At 38.4% G+C, this 24,079-nt stretch overlaps 1 protein-coding gene across 1 annotated transcript in view; it reads left to right on the top strand.

Annotated features, from left to right (window-relative positions):
- LOC150075742 (uncharacterized) overlaps positions 1–24,079 on the top strand; it is a 292,105-nt gene that overhangs the window by 20,798 nt on the left and 247,228 nt on the right. Inside the window, exon 4 of the mRNA XM_090387865.1 lies at positions 14,276–14,407. Coding sequence (XP_090243991.1) covers positions 14,276–14,407 — 132 coding nt within the window. The remainder of the gene's footprint in view (positions 1–14,275; positions 14,408–24,079) is intronic.

Here is a 24,079-nt window from a genome sequence, read left to right as displayed (position 1 = left end):
ATGCAGATCCTGAACTGTGGATTTCAAACTCCACCATTCTGATTGCCAGCGATGTCAAATTCTTGGGACTAATCCTGGACAGTAAGCTAAACTTCTTTGAGCATGTTAAATTTATACGTACTACCTGTCTTAAAAAGATCAACATGCTAAGAGCTTTATCTGCCTTGTCTTGGGGAACAGATCATACAACTTTGCTGCTCTTATATAGAGCACTGATTAGATCCCGTTTAAATTATGGTGCTCCAGTTTATGATTCTGCCCAGAGGAGTGTACTATACTTGCTGGATCCTATTCAACATAATGCACTGCGGATTGCAATTGATGCATATAGGATGCATTGATGCATCTCCAACTCAGTCTATACATTGAAGCTCATGAGCCCCCTCTGTATCTCCGCAGAAAAATGCTATTACTTAAATATGCAATCAAAATACAGAGTTTCTCTTCACATCCTATTCAACCATACCTTTTTAATCAACCACTACTCAATCTCTACAGAAATAAACCAAGTAAAATATGTCCAGCTGGCCTATGGCTCCTTGAAACATCACAGAATTGGAATGTTCCTCTCCACACTAGGCAAAAGATAAAGAATTACTCTCATCCACCATGGACCCTGTTTCCCCAAATGACCTGTGATTCTTATTTTCTTCAATAGGGAAAAAATCGTCTACTGGCACTGACTGTGCAACAACTCCATGCTAGCCATATTCAAAGCTGTGCTGACTTCTTGCTGATATATATGGATGGTTTCAAATCTATTTCAACTGTTGGAGCAGCAGCAGCATTTCCCTCTGCTGTCATATCAGCTTCTCTTCCACCTGAATACTGTAACTTTTCAGCGAAACTATATGCCATACAATTAGCCCTAGAAAATTTGACTCTCTACCCATCTGCAAAATATTTACTTTACACCAACTCACTCAGCTCAGTTAGAGCAATGCACAACATAAGGATAATCCTATTTCAAATCATATCAAGGATTTGCTGTTGAAAATTAAAGATCGCCAACAGCAAAAACTTTTGCTGGATTCGGGCATTAAAGGAAATGAACTGGCTGATATTTCTGATAAAAATCCATCAACTTTAGACTTAACCTCTGTCTTTATTCCAGCCTCTGATTATGATATCATAATTCAAGTAGCGTGCCATGCACAGTGGACAGAGCTCTGGCATAACCAAACAAGTAAACTTTTCCAGTTGAATCAAGACCCAAAATTTTGGCATTCAGACAATTCGGCGAGAAGAAGTTGTACTCATATGGATTAGAATAAGCCACACTCATCTGATTCACCTTCATCTACTCACAGGCGATGATCCTCCTCAGTGTCCACATTGCTCAGAACATCAAACATTCAAACATATTTTGATTGACTGTCCACACTATCAACAATTTCGAACTTTAATATTTCACTCTCTGGCTAACATCCGAGAACCAATGATGTTAAATCATATCATTGAAGAGGAGGCAAATATTAATGAACTTTTCCGTTTTTCGAAAAAAATTAGAATTTTTGAACAAATATGATTAGTTTGAGCTAAAATGAAATTGAACTGGCTTCATGATAATTTTTTTTTTTTTTTTAATATTCCTGTGAATATTAGTAGTAGTGGCATGTGATGCAAGAAAGCAGTGTATGAGCTTATGCAGCATCAGCCAAAAAAAAAAAAAAAAAAATTCACACAACCATTCCCTCTAAATGTTTGTCTAGTTCCTCCTTAAATTTATTTAACCTATCAACTTCCACGACAGATGGAAGTTTGTTCCAGCAACTAACCACCTGCTTGTTAAAGGCAAATTTCCGCACATCTATTCTACATCTGTATTTCCTTAATTTGAATTTATGCCCCCTTAGGTTCGTAAGCGCCTCCGTAGCCAGGTTGGAAGGAACAGCAGTGCATAGCACACACTTCTTGATTAGACCGGGGTTCGAGCCCGTCACCACTAAATACGGAGGATGTGGAAAGGTCAGAGAATGACCACCGCATTTCCCGGAGCAATATGGCCTTAGTTGCTAATGCTCCTAAAAACCAAATCACACACACATTAGGTTCGTAATCTGAACAAGTGGAAGAATCCCATCAGAATTCAGCATGCTCAACCCATTCAAGGCCTTATACACTTCAATCAGATCACCGCACAGGTGCCTAGTCTCCAGCCATTGCAATTTGCAGAACTTAAGCCGCTCGTAGTAAGATGATCCCTTCATTCCCATCGCCAATCTTGTTGCCCTTCTCTGTACCAGGCGCCTCCGTAGCCAGGTGGGAAGGAGCAGCAGTGCGTAGCACACGTTTCTTGATTAGACCCGGGTTCGAGCCTGTCATCACCAAATACGGAGGATGCGGAAAGGTCAGGGAATGACCACCGCATATCCCGGAGCAATATGGCCTTAGTTGCTAATGCTCAAAATAACAAACGAGGTAATTCCTTCTCTGTACATGCTCAAGCAAATCTACATCCTTCCGAAAATGAGGCCTCCAGACCTATACGCAGTACTCAAGGCGGGGCCTAACCATTGCCTTATACAGAGGGATAATCACCTCCTTTTCCCTGCTAGCAAAATTCCTATATATCATTGACAAAACCCCATGACCTGCCCTGGCAGCCTGTCTGCATTGCTCAGAAAACTTCATATCTGCCTGCACAATTACTCCCAGGTCTTTTCATTTTTATACCACCTTAAGTGTAGTACCACACAGTTTGTACGTTTCTCTGGAGTTACGTCTACCCATATGCAGTACTTTGCATATGTCAAGGTTGAACTTCATTTCCCACTTCTCAGCTCATCTGCCCAAATTTTCTAGATCCTGTTGCAGTAGCACACTGCCATCACTGTCATTAACAACCCTGCCAACCTTTGTATCATCTGCAAACTTCGACACTAAGCCTGATATACCTTCATCAGTATCATTGATAAATATACAAAACAACAGTGGACCCAACACCGAACTTTAGACTTAACCTCTGTCTTTATTCCAGCCTCTGATTATGATAGCATAATTCAAGCAGTAGGTGCAAAATACTCATTCAGTTTGTTTGCTATCTGAGCAGGATCATCAACAGTCTAACCATCTATATCAAGTGGACCAATCAGATTCATCCCCTTATAATTTATGTAAGTAAAGAAATCCTTGCTGTTTTTCTTAGTATCCTTTGCCAAAGATTTCTCGTAATCTGCCTTCGCCTGCCTAACCTCCTTTGTGACTTGATTACAGTCTAGCTTATACCTGCCATAGGCTTCTGTGTCGCCTGATAATTTATATGCATCCCATGCATTTTTCTTTTCTGTCACAAGTCTCATTAGTTCATTTGATAACCATTTAGGCCTAAACCTTGAACAATGTTTCTTAATAGGTATGAAACTTTTAGTAGCTTCCACGATTAATTCCTTGAATGCTTCCCACTTAGAATTTGCTGTTGGTAACATCATCAGTTGATCCCACTGTACAGAATTTAAAAACTGTCTCAGACCACTGTACTCACCTTTACGGAAACAAAAACCCTTTCCTTTACCCCTGATGGTAATTATATCTTTAAGAAAATCCCACATCAGTACATTGTAATCACTGCCACTTAGTGGTTCCTTTATCTGCAACTTCTTAATACATGAATGATCACTGCTGATAACCAGATCAAGAGTATTACCTTCTCTGGTTGCCTCTCGAACATGCTGCTGCTTCAGAAAACAATCATCCAATAAATCCACAAAAGTCTTATTAGTGTATGAGTGACCAAACTGCAAGTTCCAGTCAATATCTGGGAAGTTAAATTCTCCCGTTATAAGACATTCTGATTTACTAGCCCTCTCTATTTCTCTGTACATTTGTTTGTTGTAGTTATTCGAGTCAATAGGACTATAACACTTTCCTACTCTTATTTTTGCTTTCGCAGTGCTTATGTCACACCAAACTGACTCAACAGTGCACTGTTGATCTATATCAACTGGATGCACTTCTTTTGATTTTATGTTTTTCTTAATTAACAGCATAATACCTCCTCCCTTCCTATCCTGTCTATCCTTTCTGTACATATTGTACTCCCCAAATTCCAATTCTGCATTCCTAATATCTGTGTGACTCGACGTCTCTGATATCCCAGCAATATCTGCCTTTGATGTCTTGACCAACACTTCAAATTCATCAAATTTATTTTCTTTACTTCTAGCATTGGTATACATGCAAGTATGGTACTTTAGTTGCTCATTATCACTTATTAAAGCTGTAGTGAGTCCCTCTAAATCAGCCCATAAGCCTTGATTAATATTTGAGGCCACTTTTGTAATCTTACTGGTGTCTGCTGCTAAGTATTCACCCAAGGCTTTTTAATCTTCGTCATCGAGGCATAGACCTCAGAAGCATCAATAGGACTACTAAGATCCAAACTCTCAGCAAGGGAAGTATTTATATTTGAATTATAGCTAGACGAATTTTCATTGGAATTTTTACATTAGAAGGGTCTGAAATATTTATATTCATATCAGCATCCAAAGGGTTTGTATTAACGCTGGTATCCATACAAATAGTATTTTAAGCAAGGGTAACATTATTCCCCTTTTGATCATCACTTGGAATGCTGGTCACATCTTGTGATGAAAACTTTTGCGTTATTGTGCCTAGCCAACCTGGTCAAGGCCTACTAAGACATTGCTGCATTATTTTGAGACAGGGAGGAAAGTCTTCTTCACCCTCTTGGGAAGAACAGTCACTATTTGTATTCATTTTTACTTTGCAGTTGTTGGAGGTCTAGAAATAATACAAGACAAGTCAATATGCAAATCAATATTTAACAATCCAAATCTTCTGTTGAAAAAATAACTTTATTTAAACGAACTCTTTCTGTGTCCTTTTCAGTCTTCTTGGCAATTTCAAGCAAGAAAATAAATAATAGGGAGTTACCTGTACACTTAAATACAATGTAAATAATTTCAGATCTGTGGCCCACTTCACCAACCTGGGACACGGTTGCATAGAAACATAAACATATACAGTTTCAAGATTTTGTAACTTCAATTAAAACCACCAGGTAAAAATTATAAAAAAAAAAGTAATTTGGAGGGGTATTTAAGTTCCAAGTTATATATATCTTCTCTCCTATTGGACCAATAGGAGAGAAGATATAAGATTCCCAACCCAGGCAAAGAAAAACAGCAGACTTCTTTACTTATGTAAACTGTAGGTAGGGGATGATCAATTTGGTCCACTTGATATCAATGGTTCTACTGTTAATGATCCTGTTCAGGTAGCTGTCAAACTGAATGAGTATTTTGCATCTACAATCACACATGAGGAATTCTGTAGGGAAATGGATGCCAAAGTCTATCAAACTCTAAAAGGGGGCTAAATGATTTTGTAATAACTGAGAGGAAAGTGGAGGAGAAATTGTTGAAGTTCAACATAAGAAAGGCACCTGGGGTAGATGGGATACATCCAATTATATTAAAGGAGGCAGCAAAAGAATTAAGTAAACCCTTAGCCATGATTATGAGATCATCCTTGGACTCAGGGGAGTCCCCACAGCCTGGAGATGTGCAAATGTGTCCCATTCACAAAGGGGGATCAAAGAGTGACATGGATAATTACAAAACTGTTAGTTAAGTTCCTAAAGAAGCACTTCAGGATTGTCTAGACAAGACTGCATTTATAGTCCAGACACAGCATGGGTTTGTTAAAGGAAATCTTGCCTGACCAATTTGATTTGGATACTATGATGTGGCTATAAAGGAACTGGATGCAAAAAATAATATATATATGATATACACCAATACCCCGCATATCACTGATAATTGTTCCATGGTATGTGAAACCGTGCTGATTGAGGTATAATTATAATGGGTTTTAATTGAATGCGTAACAGAGAAACAGTCTATAAACAAATTATAATAAATCTATAAACAATTTACGCTTGATAGCCAATTAAAAGGATTTAAAATAAAAAATATTATTAAAATTTTATTAATGAAAAGGTAAAAAAGCTTTATTGTTTATTTAGGTATTTAGGTTTTATTGTTTATTTAGGTATTCAGGGGGGCGGTTGCCCCCTGAATCACGGCCTTTTAAGATGCACTGTTTGCTTGATGTTTGCGGAGCAATCGGGTACGGGACATGATACTGCCATGGGGGATGTCTTTGTGTGTGCACGATGCAAGGAGTGCAAGGAAATTAGGCGACAACTCGGCGTTGTTATGGGCCTATATGAGACCTTGAAGGACAGGGTGGATGCCCTCGAAGGAAATAAATTGAGGGGCCCATCAAGCTCTCAGCTGCCCACATCAACACCAGAGCTTGGACTTGGTCATCTTGCAACACAGAGGCAGCCCCCAAGGCAGAATGCGCTGGTCCAACAGGAACTAGTAGTTGTTGGTGACTCAATTGTCAGGGAAACGGGGAACATGCTTTGTAAAAAGGATAGGTGGAACAGGACCAGGGTATGTCTGCCAGGGGCAAAGGTTGATGACGTTGTAGAGCAGATATCATCTTTTAAGGGCACAAAAGGTGATATAGTTGTACACGTTGGCACTAATGATATTAAGAGTAGGAGACCAGAGGAATTACTTAACAAGTACAGGTCACTGTTGAAAAAAAGCCGTGAAGTAGGGTTGAATTTGAAAGTGTCTGCAATTCTGCCCAGACACGATAGGAGGGAGTATATGATGAGAGCCTTGTCGATCAATTCGGCCCTGGAAAGATTGTGCAAGGCTGAAGGGGTAGAATTTTTTTCAGCCTGGACTGTACTTGTTAACAGGAGAGATTGCTTCTACAGGGATGGGATACACTTAAATAGAAAGGGTGCAAGAATATTTGCTGATGCTATCGAGGCAGTGTTAGGTGGGTCGGAAAACTGCTAGCTTGGGGGGAGACAAAGACTAATGGATTAACAGTAGCCACGGGCAGAGGTGAAAGAGATTCTTGCACTGCTTCTATTGGAATGAGCAGAAGCCTGAAAAACAAGATGCAGGATATTTCAGAGACTGCTGGAAGTCATTGCGGTAGAAGTAAACACATGGGTTGTGTTAGGGTAGCTAAGAATAGAAACAGGTGCATGTATACTTGCGTGTACACTAATGCTAGGAGTTTAGTAAATAAATTTGATGAATTTGAGGTATTACTCAAAACATCAAAGGCAGATATTGTTGGGATATCAGAGACGTGGTGTCACACAGATATAAGGAATGCAGAACTGGAATTTGGGGAGTACAACGTCTACAGAAAGGATAGACAGGATAGGAAGGGAGGAGGGGTTATGCTATTAGTTAAAAAACACATAAAATCCAAGGAAGTGAAGCCAGTTGACACCGCTGGACAGTGCAGTGTTGAGTCAGTTTGGTGTGACATAAGCATAGGTAAATCAAAATTGAGAGTAGGAGTGTGCTATAGGCCTAATGACTCTGATGAGTATAATAAGAAACTGTACAGGGAAATAGTGGGCCAGTAAATCAGAGAGTCTTATAATGGGAGATTTTAATTTCTCAGATATTGACTGGAATTTGTAGGCTGGTCACTCACACACTAGCAAGGCTTTTGTGGATTTATTGGATGATTGTTTTCTACACCAGCATGTTCGGGAGGCAACTAGAGGGAGAAATACTCTTGATCTGATTATCAGTAGTGATTCTTCATGCATTAGGAATCTGCAGATAAATGAACCACTGGGTGGCAGTGATCACAGTGTGCTGAAGTGGGATTTACTCAAGGAGGTAACTACCATCAGAGGTAAAGGGAAGGGTTTTTGCTTTCGTAAAGGAGACTATGCTGGTCTGAGACAGTATTTAAATTCTATACAGTGGGACCAACTGATGATGTTACCAACAGCAAATTCAAAATGGGAAGCATTCAAGGAACTAATCTTGGAAGCTACCAGGCTTTACATACCAACCAAGAAATATTGTTCAAGGTTCAGGCCTAAATGGTTGTCAGATGAACTAATGAGACATATGGCAGAGAAGAAAAATGCATGGGATACATACAAATTAATGGGTGACGTGGAAGCCTATGATAGATATAAGTTGGTCTGTAACCAAGTCACAAAGGAGATTAGGCAGGCAAAGGCAGATTATGAGAAATCCTTGGCAAAGGATGCAAAGAAAAACAGAAAAGAGTTGTTTACCTATTTAAACTCAAGAAGGAAAGGGATGAATCAGATTGGTCCACTGGATGTTGATGGTTCAACAGTTGAGGATCCAGCTCAGGTGGCTAACAATCTAAACGAGTATTTTGCATCTACATTCACACATGAGGAGTTATTCAGGAAGGGGAATGTCGTAGGTGAAGTAAACATTGGCAGTGAGCTAGATGATTTTCTAATAACTGAGAGGAAAGTGGAGGAGAAATTGTTGAGGATAAACATAAAAAAGGCACCCGGGGTGGATGGGATCTATCCAGTTATATTAAAGGAGGCAGCAAAGGAAGTAAGCAAACCCCTAGCCATAATTATGAGAGCTTCTTTGGACTCAGGGGAGGTACCCATGGACTGGAGATGTGCAAATGTAACCCCAATTCACAAAGGAGGATCAAAGGCTGACACAAGTAATTATAGACCTGTTAGTTTAACTTCGGTTCCAGGAAAATTAATGGAGGCACTGGTTAAAGAAGCACTGCAGGATCATCTGGACAAGAATTCAGTTATAGCTCAGACACAGCATGGGTTTGTTAAGGGCAGGTCTTGTCTGACCAATTTCATTGGATACTATGATGTAGTCACAAAAGAACTGGATGCAGGGAATAACTTTGATATTATATATTTGGATCTTAGAAAGGCTTTTGATACTGTTGCGCATGGAAGACTGCTGCACAAATTGGAGAAGTGTGGCATTCGAGGCAAATTGCTGCTATGGATAAAGGGATGGTTGAGTGGCAGAAGACAGAGAGTGGTAATCAATGGACACTGCTCAACGTGGACTAATGTTATTAGTGGAGTTCCTCAGGGCTCAATGTTGGGTCCATTGTTGTTTTCTGTATTTATAAATGATATTGATGATGGTGTATCAGGCTTAATGTCCAAGTTTGCAGACGATACAAAGGTTGGCAGGGTTGTTAAGGACACTACTGATACTATGCTGCTGCAACAGGATCTGGAAAGGTTGAGCAGATGGGCTGAGAGGTGGCAAATGAAGTTTAACATTGACAAATGTAAAGTACTACATATGGGAAACAGTAACCCCAGATCAACGTATCAACTCTGTGGTACTACGCTGACAGTGGTAGAGAATGAAAAGGACCTGGGGGTAATTGTGCAGGCAGATATGAAGTTCTCTGAGTAGTGCAGACGAGCTGCAAGAGTAGCTCATGGTGTCTTGTCAATGATATACAGGAATTTTTCTAGCAGGGACAGGGATGTGATTATTCCCTTGTATAAGGCATTGGTCAGGCCACACCTTGAGTACTGTATACAGGTCTGGAGGCCTCATTTCAAGAAGGATGTAGAGCTGCTGGAACGAGTACAGAGAAGGGCAACAAGATTAGTGAATGGAACAAAGGGTTGCTCTTACGAAGAAAGGCTTAAGTTGTGCAAATTACAGAGCCTGGAGACTAGGCATCGCCGAGGTGATCTGATAGAGGTGTACAAGGCTTTGAATGGCTTGAGCATGCTCAATGCCGATGGAATTCTTCCTCTTGCTCAGAATAATCACCTGAGAGGGCATAAATTCAAATTGAGGAAGGACGGATGTCGGATAGATGTGCGGAAATTCGCCTTTAGCCAGCGGGCAGTTGGTTTGTGGAATAGACTTCCATCGCTTGTTGTTGAAGTTGATAGCCTAAACAAATTTAAGGCTCAGCTGGACAGGTATTTCGAACGAATTGAGGGGTGAAATGGGAGTAGTGGTTGTTTTTTTTTTTTTTTTTTCTTTTTTTTTTTGGCTGATGCTGAATAAGCTTGCTTTCTTGCATCATATGCCTCTACTAATGCTAATGCTAATTTCAATAATGAAGTCTGGTGATATTGTCTCTTCTTTTTCTCAGCGTACAAGTCTTTGTAGTATCAAATCCTATCTTGTAAAATTTGCTGTATCTTGATGCTATGTTCAACCTTCAGATCTCTATTCATAACCGCCTCGCAGGTCATGTAAACCCCCTGAAAAATTTTCTCCAATTCTTCTGTTAAATTCTTTTGGTGCCACTTCAGTGTTATCCACTTCAGAATTGTTTTCCTCTTCTTCATATGCAGTTTGCTCATCAATTTCAAGAAGAGTTGCATCATCTAAGTCATTTGCATGCGAGTCAGTGCAGTCACATATGTTGGCAGTTTCCAGTTTCGAATCCCAAATTTCCAATATTCACAAAGTCTTTGGGAATTGTCTGAACTTGCAATTCAAAACCAGTGAAATCATTGCCAAATGGGGCAAAATATGCTGCCAAACTGAATGCACGTTGTTGGCAGTGATTTCTAGCCAAGATGCAATTATATTTTCAATTGTATTTAAAGGGATAAAAATAAATTGTAAAATGAAAAGTTTGAAAAGCTATTACGTCGTCTTGTCAGGATGGAATTAAGAATATTGAACACTGTTGTACTTTGCTGCTGACTGCCTGAGGGGAGCTATTGGCACATGTGCATGTGAGACAATAAAGTTGGCGCCACAGCATATATGTATGCATACCTAGACTACGACAATGCAGCATATATGCATATATTTCATGGTATGAATGAGTTTTAATATGTACAGTTAATTTGACTTAAACTTAATTGAAAACTATGTTATAGTGAAACCCGTGCTGTTTGAAGCTGTGCTAAGCGAGGTATTGCTATACTTGGATTTCAGAAAAGCTTTTGATACATTAGCATTAGCATTAGTAGAGGCATTTGATGCAAGAAAGCAAGCTTATGCAGCATCAGCCAAAAAAAAAAAAAAAAAAGTAACATAAATAAATAAAAATAACCACTTCCACTTCACCCCTCTGTTCGTTCGAAATACCTGTCCAGCTGAGCCTTAAACTTATTTAGGCTATCAACTTCCACGACAAGGGATGGAAGTCTGTTCCACCCACCAACCACCCGCTGGCTAAAGGCAAATTTCCGCACATCTATCCTACATCTGTCTTTCCTCAATTTGAATTTATGCCCTCTCAGGTGATTTTTCTGAGCTAGAGGAAGAATCCCATCAGCATTGAGCATGCTCAAACCATTCAAGGCTTTGTACACCTCTATCAGATCACCCCGCTGGTGCCTAGTTTCCAGACACTGTAATTTGCAAAACTTAAGCCTTTATTCGTAAGAGAACCCCTTTGTCCCATTCACCAATCTAGTTGCCCTTCTCTGTACTCGTTCCAGCAGCTCTACATCCTTCCTGAAATGAGGCCTCCAGGCCTGTATACAGTACTCTAGGTGTGGCCTGACCATTGCCTTATACAAGGGAATAATCACCTCCTTATCCCTGCTAGAAAAATTCCTATATATCATTGACAATACACCATGAGCTACTCTTGCAGCTCGTCTGCACTGCTCAGAGAACTTCATATCTGCCTGCATCACCACCCCCAGGTCCCTTTCATTCTCTACCACTGTCAGTGTAGTACCACAGAGTTGATACGTTGCTCTGGGGTTGCTGTTTCCCATATGTAGTACTTTACATTTGTCAATGTTAAACTTCATTTGCCACCTCGAAGCCCATCTGCTCAACCTTTCCAAATCCTGTTGCAGCAGCATAGTGTCAGTAGTGTCCTTGACAACCCTGCCAACCTTCGTATCGTCTGCAAACTTGGACATTAAGCCTGATATACCATCATCAATATCATTTATAAATACAGAAAACAATAAAGGCCCCAATACTGAACCCTGAGGGACTCCACTAATAACATTAGTCCACGATGAGCAGTGTCCATTGATTACCACTCTCTGTCTTCTCCCCCTCAACCACCCCTTTATCCATAGCAGCAACTTGCCTCCAATGCCACACTGCTCCAATTTGTGGAGCAGTCTTCCATGTGCAACAGTATCAAAAGCCTTTCTAAGATCCAAGTATATAATATCAAAGTTATTCCCTGCATCCAGTTCTTTTGTGACTGCATCATAGTATCCAATCAAATTGGTCAGGCAAGACTTCCCCTTAACAAAACCATGCTGTGTCCTAGCTGTTGCACATATAATACTGCTGTACAAATTGGAGCTGTATGGCATTAAGGACAAGTTACTGCTATGGATAAAAGGATGCTTGAGTGGGAGGAGACAGAGTTGTAATCAATGGACACTGCTCTTTGTGGACTAATGTTATTAGTGGAGTCCTCCAGTGTTGGGACCATTGTTGTTTTCTGTATTTTTCAATGATATTGATGAAGGTATAATATGCTTAATGTTCAAATTTGTTGATGATATAAAGGTTGGCAGGGTTGTTAATGACAGTAACGATGGCACACTGCTACAACAGGATCTGGAAAAGTTGGACAGATGGGCTGAGAAGTGGAAACTGAAGTTTAACGTTGACAAATGCAATGTAAATGTGTAGCAGTAACCTCAGAGTAACGTACCAGCTGTGGTACTACACTCGTGGTAGTGGAGAAAGAAAAAGACTTGGGGAGTAATTGTGCAGTGAGATATGAAGTTCTCTGAGCAATGCTGACAGACTGCCAGGACAGCTCATGGGGTTTTGTCACTGATATACAGTAATTTTATTAGCAGGGATAAGGAGGTAATTATTCCTTTCTTAAGGCAGTGGTCAGGCCACACTGAGTACTGCATTAAGGTCTGGAGGCCTTATTTTAGGAAAGATATAGAGCTGCTGGAACGATTACAGAGTAGGGCAAAAAGATATGTGAAGGGAACAAAGGGATAATCTTACGAAGAAAGGCTTAAGTTTTACAAATTGCATCATCTGGAGACTTAGGCCCCTGTGAGGTGATCTGATTGAAATGTATAAGGCTTCGAATGGTTTGGGCTAACTCAGTGCTGATGGGATCCTTCCTCTTGCTCATATTATGCACTTGAGGGGGCATAAATTCAAATCGAGGAAAGACAGTTGCAGAATAAATGTGTAGAAATTTGCTTTTAGACAGCGAGTGGTTGATTGCTGGAACAAACTTCTATTTGTCATTGTGGAAGTTGATAGCTTAAATATATTCATGGAAGAACTGGATATTCCTTTGGAAGCGAATAGATAGGTGAAATGGGATTTTTTTTTTTTTTTTTTTTTTTTTTGCTGATGGTGTATAAGCTTGTTTTCTAGCATCATATGTCACTACTGATTGCTAGTGGTAATTGTTTGTGTATTCTCTTTGTATTTGCATAATGTAGATGAGTTTTTTTGTTATTCACCTTAGGATGCCATAATGCAATGTGTGGTAACAGAATATATTTCTTTAACAAGGGCTGACATAGCTGATTGATTAGTGCAGGAATACATCAGCATATTGTTTGAGTTGACTGTGATTTGAGCCTATGTGACTGCTGAATGCTTGATTTGAGCCCTGCAGACTCAAACAATGTATTTAGTTGTGATATGACAAGAATGCAATAATGATTGTATCTTTGTCACAGTTGTAAACTCTGACACAACTATATTCAACCAAAGTTTGATTCTAGTTGTGTCAGAATATAAATAGAACTTTTCCTTTTATTGATAAATAATTTGGGATATACAAAACGGTTGTTTTCAGCTCAAACACTTCATACTATTAATTAATGAGATAGGATGACCGAAATTTACAACACTCAAGATAAGAATGTCTATTTCACAGTTGCATTCAATCAATCGTATATCAGCTGTTTGTACAACTGAATGTTCATATAAATAAGTTTATGTTCATTTCACACTGAAGACAGGGAACAACTTCCCATTAAGAAAAAAACATTTGTTGATTAGGCAAAATTTAAAATTTGAATAAAATCTAAATAATAATACTTAGTTCTCTTTTAATATCAGATTCCAAATTTTCTGTCCCCCCCCCCAGTTATAACAAATAAGGTCCATATAATAAATAATCCGAGCCTAAAAATAACCAAGATATATGTATACTACACAAATAAACCATCTATCCCATTAATCTCTTGAAATTTATGATGGTGAAGAGTAAGACAGCAAGGAAGCATGGACTTTTATTAAGTATTTAGTAATGTGTTAATTAATGTACATATTTGAAGTTTTGTACAATTAATGTTTAATTTTAATGTATCTTAACTCTGTCCTTAGTTTAATTTCCCCTTCCCCAAGTAAATTATCACTGGGTTATCTAAAAGTCCATGAAATATATAATTTTATATATATTTCAGCTAAACATTAATTTATTTTAATGGAAAAACTAGTGTTTAATCTAAATACAGCTTTCATTTGTTTTTAATTATTTAAAGGGTTCTCAAATGGGAAGCCCTTATGAACATCATGGCAAATTAAGGCATGCTGCAGGTGATGCTTTGGCTGAATGTCAAGATGGTGAATTCTTTCTTGCAGAAGTGCAAAGCACTGAGGACCAAAGCTGTCAGGTAAGTTTAAGATTCATATTTTCAGATATGATAACCATGGTAAATACATCATAGATAATAATACTAATAATATTGAGAGTGGCCTTTTTTTATTCCATTAAATATCAATAGGACAAATATTTAGAATTACATAAAATTAAGGGAACACTATTACCTTCTGTGTAGAGTGAGTATGCATATTTCCGAAATTGTAGCTCAAATGTTTTAGTTTGGTATTGTGTTAAGCACATGCTCCAAATAGATGCACTGACAAAACTATTCAGAAATGGTGTTTGTGATTATGGAATTTTGTCAGGATGAGACCATCTAGAGCAGTGCTTCTCAACCTTTTTTGGATCACCGCCCCCTAAAAAAAAGCCCTCGCCAGGGCTTTTTTTTAGCCCACCAATATAAAGTGAAGCTAAATAACTGAAATGAATATTTATCTGTTTGCCTCCAAAAACGTAAATGCAGCCCTGCATGTATGTGTGTGAATTATAAAGAAAACTATTTACTACACTTTATTCCTTCTTCGTAAAAAATTGCAACTACATAAATAAAATCAGTTATAGTCACTTAAATTAGGTTATAAAAATTAAAGTTAATTACATAAATAAGTCATGATATTAATGGAAATAGTTAATTATATTTTAATATTTAATGCGATGGATGAGCGTGGTGGAGATTTATTAGCTTATCAATATTAGGTTTAATATCTGTAAGTAGAAGTCGTAAATCGCCACGTTTAACAACATCCAGAAAATTTTTTTGTCAGCAATTGAGATACAGCACTGAAACCGGTTTCGACTAGATATGATGTTGGAAAAGAAATAAGTAATTTTTTTACAATTCCCCACAATGCAGGATAATGGTCAGGGATTTTCTTTTGTAACAAAAATTCTTGATATGAATTTTGAAATTTTGGCTTCAGTTCAACTTCATTTTGTAACTCAATCAATTCTTCTACAAAACGTTCACCATCATCATTATTTAAAAAATGATTTATAACCCAATCTGGAATTTTAAAATTAAGGAGATGTTCGAACCTTTCCTGAATATCTCTGTGCAACATTTCTAGATGATTACAAAAAGTTAGTTTCATCAGGTATTTTTTCTTTTTTCTCTATTTCCAACATATTTGGAAATTGATACAATTCACATCGTCCTACATTGCGCATAAAAAGCTTTAATTTTGAAATAAATTCTGAAATTTGAGTTTTCGCCTTAATAAGAGTTACATCTTGTCCTTATAAATGTAAGTTCATTGAGTTGAATCTAGTAAATAAATCTGCAAGATAAGCAATATCAGTTTTCATTTTCTTGAGGTCATTACTAAGGTCATTGTTCCTATCTTCAAAACACTGGACAACAGTATCAAAGAGTTCATAAAATCTGTTGAGACAGTTGCCTTTTGACAGCCACCGAACCTCTGAGTAAAGTAGAAATCGTTCAGAATCTTCACTGTTTTGATCAGCTTTTGAAATATACGATCATTCAAAGAATGTGCTTTAATTTTGTTTATAGCAGTAATAACAGTTTGTAGAGAATTGTGCAGTTGATCACCAAGTTTTTTTCGCAACTAAATGCTGACGGTGAATGACACAATGAACAGTAATAATATTTGCCACAGCATTTTTTAAATAGCCATAAAACCCTTGTAACAGCCAATCATTGATGGTGCTCCATCTGCCCCCTACATTGCCCCCTTTCATGCCTATTGCCCCCTACATTGCCCCCTTTCATGCCTAACACCCCCTGTCACCCCTTTCATGCCTAACGCCCCCATGGATAATTCAAATGCCCCCCAGGGGATGATATCGCCAACTTTGAGAAGCACTGATCTAGAGATTCTGATATTTAGCATGTGCCCAGATTAAAAAAGAATTGGCATCATTGAGACATATTGCTGAGCCCATGCTATTTTAAAGAGTGTGTACCTTGTTGTGTATACAGCATATCTAAAAACTTCATTGCTTAATACATGTTCTCCTTCATTTTTATCTTAAATAGTTCCAACATTTTGTTCCATCATTTGAATATTCATGATATTAACGTATCACGTTTAGCATTAGTAGAGGCATATGATGCAAGAAAGCAAGCTTATGCAGCATCAGCCAAAAAAAAAAAAAAAAAAAAAAAAAACCACTTCCACTTCACCCCTCAGTTCGTTCGAAATACCTCTCCAGCTGAGCCTTAAATTTATTTAAGCTATCAACTTCCACAACAAAGGATGGAAGTCTGTTCCACCAACCAACTACCCGCTGGCTAAAGGCAAATTTCCGCACGTCTATCCTACATCTGTTTGATCTCAATTTGAATTTATGCTCTCTCAGGTGATTATTCTGAGCAAGAGGAAGAATCCCATCAGCATTGAGCATGCTCAAACCATTCAAGGCTTTATACACCTCTATCAGATCACCTCGCTGGTGCCTAGTCTCCAGATACTGTAATTTGCAAAACTTAAGCCTTTCTTCGTAAGAGTACCCCTTTGTTCCATTCACTAATCTTGTTGCCCTTCTCTGTACTTGTTCCAGCAGCTCTACATCCTTCTTGAAATGAGGCCTCCAGACCTGTATACAGTACTCAAGGTGTGGCCGACCATGTATTAGTAATGGCTACATGGTGCAAGGAGGCCTATGGCTTAAGCTGCACCAGCCAAAAAAATAAAATAATAAAATAAAATAACAAAAAATACATAAAATGAAAAAAAAAAAATAAAAACAAATTAATAATAAGAAGAAAATTAAAAAAAAAATAATAAAAATTAATAAGAGAAAAGAAAATGGACAACCTATGCATTTCCCTCCTCCCTTAGGTAATTATCCAGCTGACCTTTGAATTTCCCCAGACTGTAGGTAACTTATTCCAGTAATTTATAACTTGCTGGCTAAAATAAAACTTTCTGCAATCCAGTCTAAATAACTACCCCCCATAACTTGAAATTATGGCCCCTAGTTCTAGAATCATTTTATAACCGTGAAAATTTTGTCCTTATTCATTTTGCTTATGCCTCTCAGAGCCTTTAACACCTCAGTCAAGTTTCCTCTAAGGTGCCTAGTTTCCAAGCTCTGCAACCCACATATTCGAAGTCTTTCCTCATATTGATGCCTTTTAATGATCTCACCAGGCGAGTTACCCGTCTTTGTACCCTTTCAAGAAGAACAATGCCTTTCTTTAGGTGCGGTCTCCCTATTTGATCACAGTATTCAAAGTGTGTTCTAACAATTGCCTTATATAATAGGATTATAACATCCTTATCTCTACTAGTGATTGTTGTTAAATCATCGATAGGATACTATGAACCCTCCTTGTAACCAGTCTACAATGCTCGGAGAACTTCATATCTGACCGTATCGTAATACTCAAGTCCCTTTCCTCCACTACTGGCTTTAGTTTAACTCCGCCAAGTTATTTTGGGGTTACTGTTCCCTAGGTGCAATACCTTAAACTTTGCTGGATTAAAGCATATCTGCCATTTTTCTGGCCATCCCTGAAGTCTATCTAGGTCACTCTGAAGAAGCTCTGCTTGGCAGTGATCATTAAATACTCTCTCTACTAATCTTTACATCATCTGCAAATTTAGACATCATGCCCTCTACACCTTCATCTATGTCATTTATGAAAATCAAAAACAATAATGGTCCTAATACTGATCCTTGCGGAACCCCACTTCCTACATCAACCCAATCTGCGGAATAACCATTAATCACAACCTTCTGTCTCCTGCCTCCTGATTTTCCCTGTGATTCCAACCTGTTCCAGCATATAAAGTAATCGCACATGTGGGACTGAGTCAAATGCTTTGCTGAAATCCAAATAAACAATGTCGAAATTATTCCCCAAGTCCAGCTCTTGAGTGACCCTGCCAAAATAGCTAACCAAATTAGTTTAAACATGATTTTCCCTTTACAAAACCAAGATCACTTAGATAGAAATGGAATTCTGAGTATCCTTCAGAATTCCATTTCTATCTAAGTGATCCTGAATTCTGCTTTTGATCATAGTCTCCATGATTTTCCCTAGTACTGAAGTTAGACTGACTGTTGATAATTTCCTACTATACTCTTAGAAGGCATCTCTGTAGCCAGGTGGGCAGGAGCAGCAGTGCATAGCACATGCTTCTTGATTAGACCAGGGTTCGAGCCCATGACCACCACATATCCTCGGAGCAATATGGCCTTATTTGCTAATGCTCCTAAAAACCAAATAACAAACAAACGATATACTCTTAGAACCACCCTTATGTATTGGAGATACACTGGCACTTTTCCAATCCAACGGAATCTCTCCTGAGTCCATTGATGCTCTTATAATTAGCCTTAATGGTTTAATGCACTCACTTGCTGTCCCCCTTAAAATTATAAGGATATATGCCATCAACCTCAGGAGCCTTACTTGAAGGCTTGAAAGTTTTTTCATTCATAATCATGTGAAATTTCAATATCATTAATTACATTTTTTCAACTTCACTCCCAGAATTTCTCATTGACGTGAAGGGTTTTTCTTCTCTAAATATCGATGCAAAGTAACTGTTGAGTTCATCTGCTACTTCAGCTGGGGTATCTAATACTATCCCACATCCATTACATAAGGGTCCGATCTGGTTTGTCCTTCTCTTATTTGCAATTATATATATGTGAAGAATTCCTTATCCCCCCCCCCCCTCTTTGCTCTCTTTCCAGCGATTTCTCATAATCTGCCTTTGCCAGCCTAACCTTTTCAGTGGCATTATTACAGATCAATTTGTAGCTGTTATAGGCTTCAGTACTTTTTACTGCTTTGTAACGTTTCCATGCTGTCTTTTTCTGCTCAAGTAATTTGGCAACTTCATTATTCATCCAACTTGGAATCCTCTTCGTGGAGTATTTTTTTTTTAATGGTATATAAGCATTCAAGGCTTCTGTGATTAACGTTTTAAAGGTATACCATAATTCAATTGCATTTGCTCTCTGTGAGATATTACCCAATTAATAGAGGCCATGTATCTCCTTAAGGCATCGTAATTTCCTTTCCTGAAAAATTATAACCCATTCCTTTGCCTTTAACTACTGCTACCTCTCTCTTCATCATCCACCGTAGAACTCCGTGATCACTTCCTGCTACTAGTTCCTGTACTGTCAGCCTTATTATGTCATCTGGTTGATGGGTGATGATGAGGTCTAGACTATTCTTTTCCCTAGTACTTTCCCTGATATGTTGATACAAATAACAATCGTCTAATTGATTTAAAAATTTTGTCCCCTAACGTGGAATTTCCTTCCCATTTGCTCCAATCAATTAGAAGCAAATTGAAATCACCCATGATAAGACATTCATGCTTACTTGCCCATTCTACATTTGTTATACATTTTGACATAGTGACCTAACTAATTAGGTCACTGAAAGTGTAAAATTTTTTATATATGACCTGGTCTTGGGGCATTATAGCCTTAGTAGCTAATGTGCCAATAAAATCAAAACCAACCAACCAACTTGCCCATTCCATTTGCATGTAGATTCTCTTATCATAATCTTCACAATCACTTGGCCTGTAGATTACTCCCACTCTCATTATACCTTTGCTTCCAACTATTTTACACCATACCGATTTTATATTAGCATGTGAAACGTCTGCATCTGGGAAAGCTTTTGTTACACCCAGGCTACTTTTGATAAGAAGCATGACTCCACCACCACCACCACATCTATCTTCCCTGTCCTTCCTAAATACATTATATGTACCATACTGAAACTCGTCATCCCTTATCCGGGTGGTATATTCAAATGATGGAACAAATTTACCTGCTAGAATAACTAAATCTTCCAAAAACTTACATATTAATTTCACAAATAGTAGTAGTAGTAGTAGTACTAATAGAGACATGTGATGCAAGAAAGTGAGCATATGAGCTTATGTACCATGAGCCAAAAAAAAAAATTCACACCCATTCTCTCTAAAAGTTTGTCCAGTTCCTCCTTGAATTTATTTAAGCTATCAGCTTCCACAATGACAGATGGAAATTTGTTCCAGTAATTAACCACTCGCTGGCTAAATGTAATTTCCACACCTCTATTCTACAACTGTCTTTTCTCAATTTGAATTTATGTCCCTTCGGGTTCATAATCTGAGCAAGTGGAAGAATCATATCAGAATTCAGTGTGCTCAACCCATTCAAGGCCTTATACACCTCATTAAGATCACCTCAGAGGTGCCTAGTCTCCAGCCACTGCAATTTGCTAAACTTGAGCCTTTCTAGGTAAGAGAACACCTTTGTTCCCCTCACCAATCTTTCCATTCTCTGTACATACTCAAGCAACTCTACATCCTTCCTAAAATGAGGCTTCCAGACCTCTACGTAGTATTCAAGGTGTGGCCTGACCATTGCCTTATACAAAGGGATAATCACCTCCTTTTCACTGCTAGCAAAATTCCTGTATATCATTGACAATACCCCCATAACCTGCTCTGGCAGCTTGTCTGCATTGCTCACAAAACTTCATATCTGATTGTACAATCACTCCCATGTCTTTTTCATTTTCTACCACCCTAACTGTAGTACCACACAGTTGGTATGTTTCTCTAGGGTTACTCCTGTCCATATGCAGTTACTTTGCATTTGTCAATGTTAAACTTTAGTTGCCACTTCTCAGCCAATATTCCCAACTTTTCTTCTAGATCCTGTTGCAGTAGCACACTGTAACAACCCTTCCAACCTTTGTATCATCTGCAAACTTGGACATTAAGCTTGATATACCTTCATCAATATCATTGATAAATATACAAAACAACTGGTCCAACACCGAACCCTGGGGGAGCTCCACTAATAACATTAGTCCATGAAGAGCAGTGTCCATTGATTATCACTCTGTCTTCTCCCACTCAACCACCCTTTTATCCATTCTAGAAACTTCCCCTCTAATACCATACTTTATACCAATTTGTACAGTAGTCTTTCATGCACAACAGTATCAAAAGCATTCCTGAAATCTTTACCAGTATATATCATATCAAAAGCATTCCTGAAATCTTTACCAGTATATATCATATCAAAATTATTTTTTGCATCCAGTTCCTTTGTAAGCACATCATAGTATCCAATCCAATTTGTCAGACAAGACTTTCACTTAACTAACCCATGCTGTGTATGAACTATTGCTGCAGTCTTGTCTAGATTTCCTGCAATGCATCTTTACCAGTGACTCCGTTATTTTACTCGGAACAGAAGTTAAACTAACTGGTCTTGAATTACTCGTGTTACCCTTAGATCCCTCTTTGTGAGATCAAATATATTTGATTTCATATCTAATCTCACCGTTGCCTCTTTTCATTTACAAAGCTCAGTCATTTTTGAGGATTTGAACTATTGGTTTCCTCAGCCACCAACACTCACTTTACTCCATCCTTGTCTGTGATGTCCTGATCTGGAATATTATCTCCATTGGCGTGCGCGCGCGCGCACACACACACACACACACACACACACACACACACACACACACACACACACACACACACACACACACACACACACACACACACACACACACACACACACTCTCCCTCCCTCCTCAATAGTATAGTTAAGTTTGTTGGTTTTTTTAATTTTCTAGTTGTACTCCTCTAACTAGTTTAGATGTACAGGCATTTGCTGTTACCATTGTTCATTTATCTACTGTAATACCAAACACTTCTAACCAGACACAAGTGCTTGATCTTTTCTTCACCAGTAATCCTTCAAAGTGTATAGTTAATGTTAGCTGTCCTCTGGGTACCTAAGATTACAACTTAATAGTTGATTGATCTCTTCTTCAGTGGAACCTCCATTATAATCTTTATTTTCTGTCTCACATAATTTGGCACAACAACAGTTTTAATAGGGTAAATAAGTTGTTGGAGGGAATGGACAGGTGCCACGGGAGTTTTTTTTTTTTTTTTGGCTGATTCTTCATAAGCTTCCTTTCTTGCATCATATGCCACTATTAATAATAATAATAAATAAATAATTAAAACCTTGTAATCTCCCTTACAAATATTTGTTAAGAAATGCTAACTGAAATTGGAGATCTTATGAAGCTCACTTTCATCTGAATGGTTTTGTGAATAAAATTTTCATTACTGGTTGGAAGAAAACCCTTGCCAGTTCCATCAGCAACTATTGTATGGGATTGGATAACAGCGTGGTGTTCAGTTTCTTTTTCCAGTGTTATCAGCCCATATTTTTTTGATGATGATAAGGAAGGGTAATAGCTGTGACATCAGGCCATGATGCTAACATGTTGCAACATTTTTGATTGATGAACTAGCTATGAGGCTGGTTGGTTTTAACAAAATGGCCGATATATCATACTGCCTGGGTGTCATTGGACACTATATGATTGCTTTTCATGACCACTTCATCTCCAGAAATGGGCGCCTCCGTAGCCAGGTGGGAAGAAGCAGCAGTGCGTAGCACATGCTTCTTGATTAGACCGGGATTCGAGCCCGTCACCACCAAATACGGAGGATGCGGAAAGGTCAGGGAATGACTACCGCATATCCCGGAGCAATATGGCCTTAGTTGCTAATGCTCCTAAAAATCAAATAACAACATAACAATCTCCAGAAATGGCGACAAATCTTAGCCCAAGGTCCTCAGACCTGTTGGCATGTGACTTTTTTATGGGGCACTTAAGAAGCAGGTGTACTTTCCCACTGTCCACACAATATTGAAGAACTGAAAGAAAATATTTGTGAAGAAATTGCCAGAATTCCTTTAGAGAGGCTATGCTGCACCATGGGAATGTGAAAGATTAGAATAATCTTACGAATAAGAATAATGCCTACACGGAGATAGTGCGTCTCAAGAATATGATCTAAAAATAAATGGCATGCTGTGTACTTTAAGTTGGTTATTTTTATTTGGCAAATATGAATTCTTTATTTAATTGTTGCATTTTTAAAATTGTCCATTTCCCTGCCTCACCCTGTATTAAAAGAAGCAGTAAAGATATAAGGAAACCTTTGGCAATGATAATGATAGTACCCATGGATTCAAGGGAATTTTCTACAGATAGGAAATATTGCAAATGATCCCCTCTATTCACAAAGGGCTATCAAACTGTTAAGTGAATAATTACAGATCTGTAAGCTTGATTCTTAATTCAAGGAAATAATGGAGTCAGTGGTTAAAGAAGCATTGCAGAATCATCTAGACAAGACTGCAGTTGTAGTTCAGACACAGCATAGTTTTGTTAAGGGGAAGTCTTGTCTGACCAATTTTATTGGATGTGATGCTGTGATGTGGTCACAAAGGAACTGGATGCAAAAAATAATTTTGATATCATATACTTGGATTTCAGAAAAGCTTTTGATATCGTTGCACATGGAAGACTGCTGCACAAATTGGAGCAGTGTGGCATTGGAGGCAAATTGCTGCTATGGATAAAGAGATGGTTGAGTGGGAGAAGACAGAGAGTGGTAATCAGTGGACACTGCTTTTTGTGGACTGATGTTATTAGTGGAGTCCCCCAGGGTTCAGTGATGGGTCCATTGTTTTCTGTATTTATTAATGTTATTGATGATGGTATATCAGACTTAATGTCCAAGTTTGCAGACAATATGAAGGTTGGCATGGTTGTTAATGACACTAATGACAGTACGCTGCTGCTGCAAGAGGATCTAGAAAAGTTGAGCAGATGATCTGAGAGGTGGCAACCAAAGTTTAACCTTGACAA

This window comes from Mastigoproctus giganteus, chromosome 13 (assembly GCF_048544385.1).
Source record: "Mastigoproctus giganteus isolate SK-2022 chromosome 13, ASM4854438v1, whole genome shotgun sequence".
NCBI classification, from domain to species: Eukaryota; Metazoa; Arthropoda; class Arachnida; order Uropygi; family Thelyphonidae; genus Mastigoproctus; species Mastigoproctus giganteus.
This window is presented reverse-complemented; position numbering and strand designations above follow the sequence as displayed.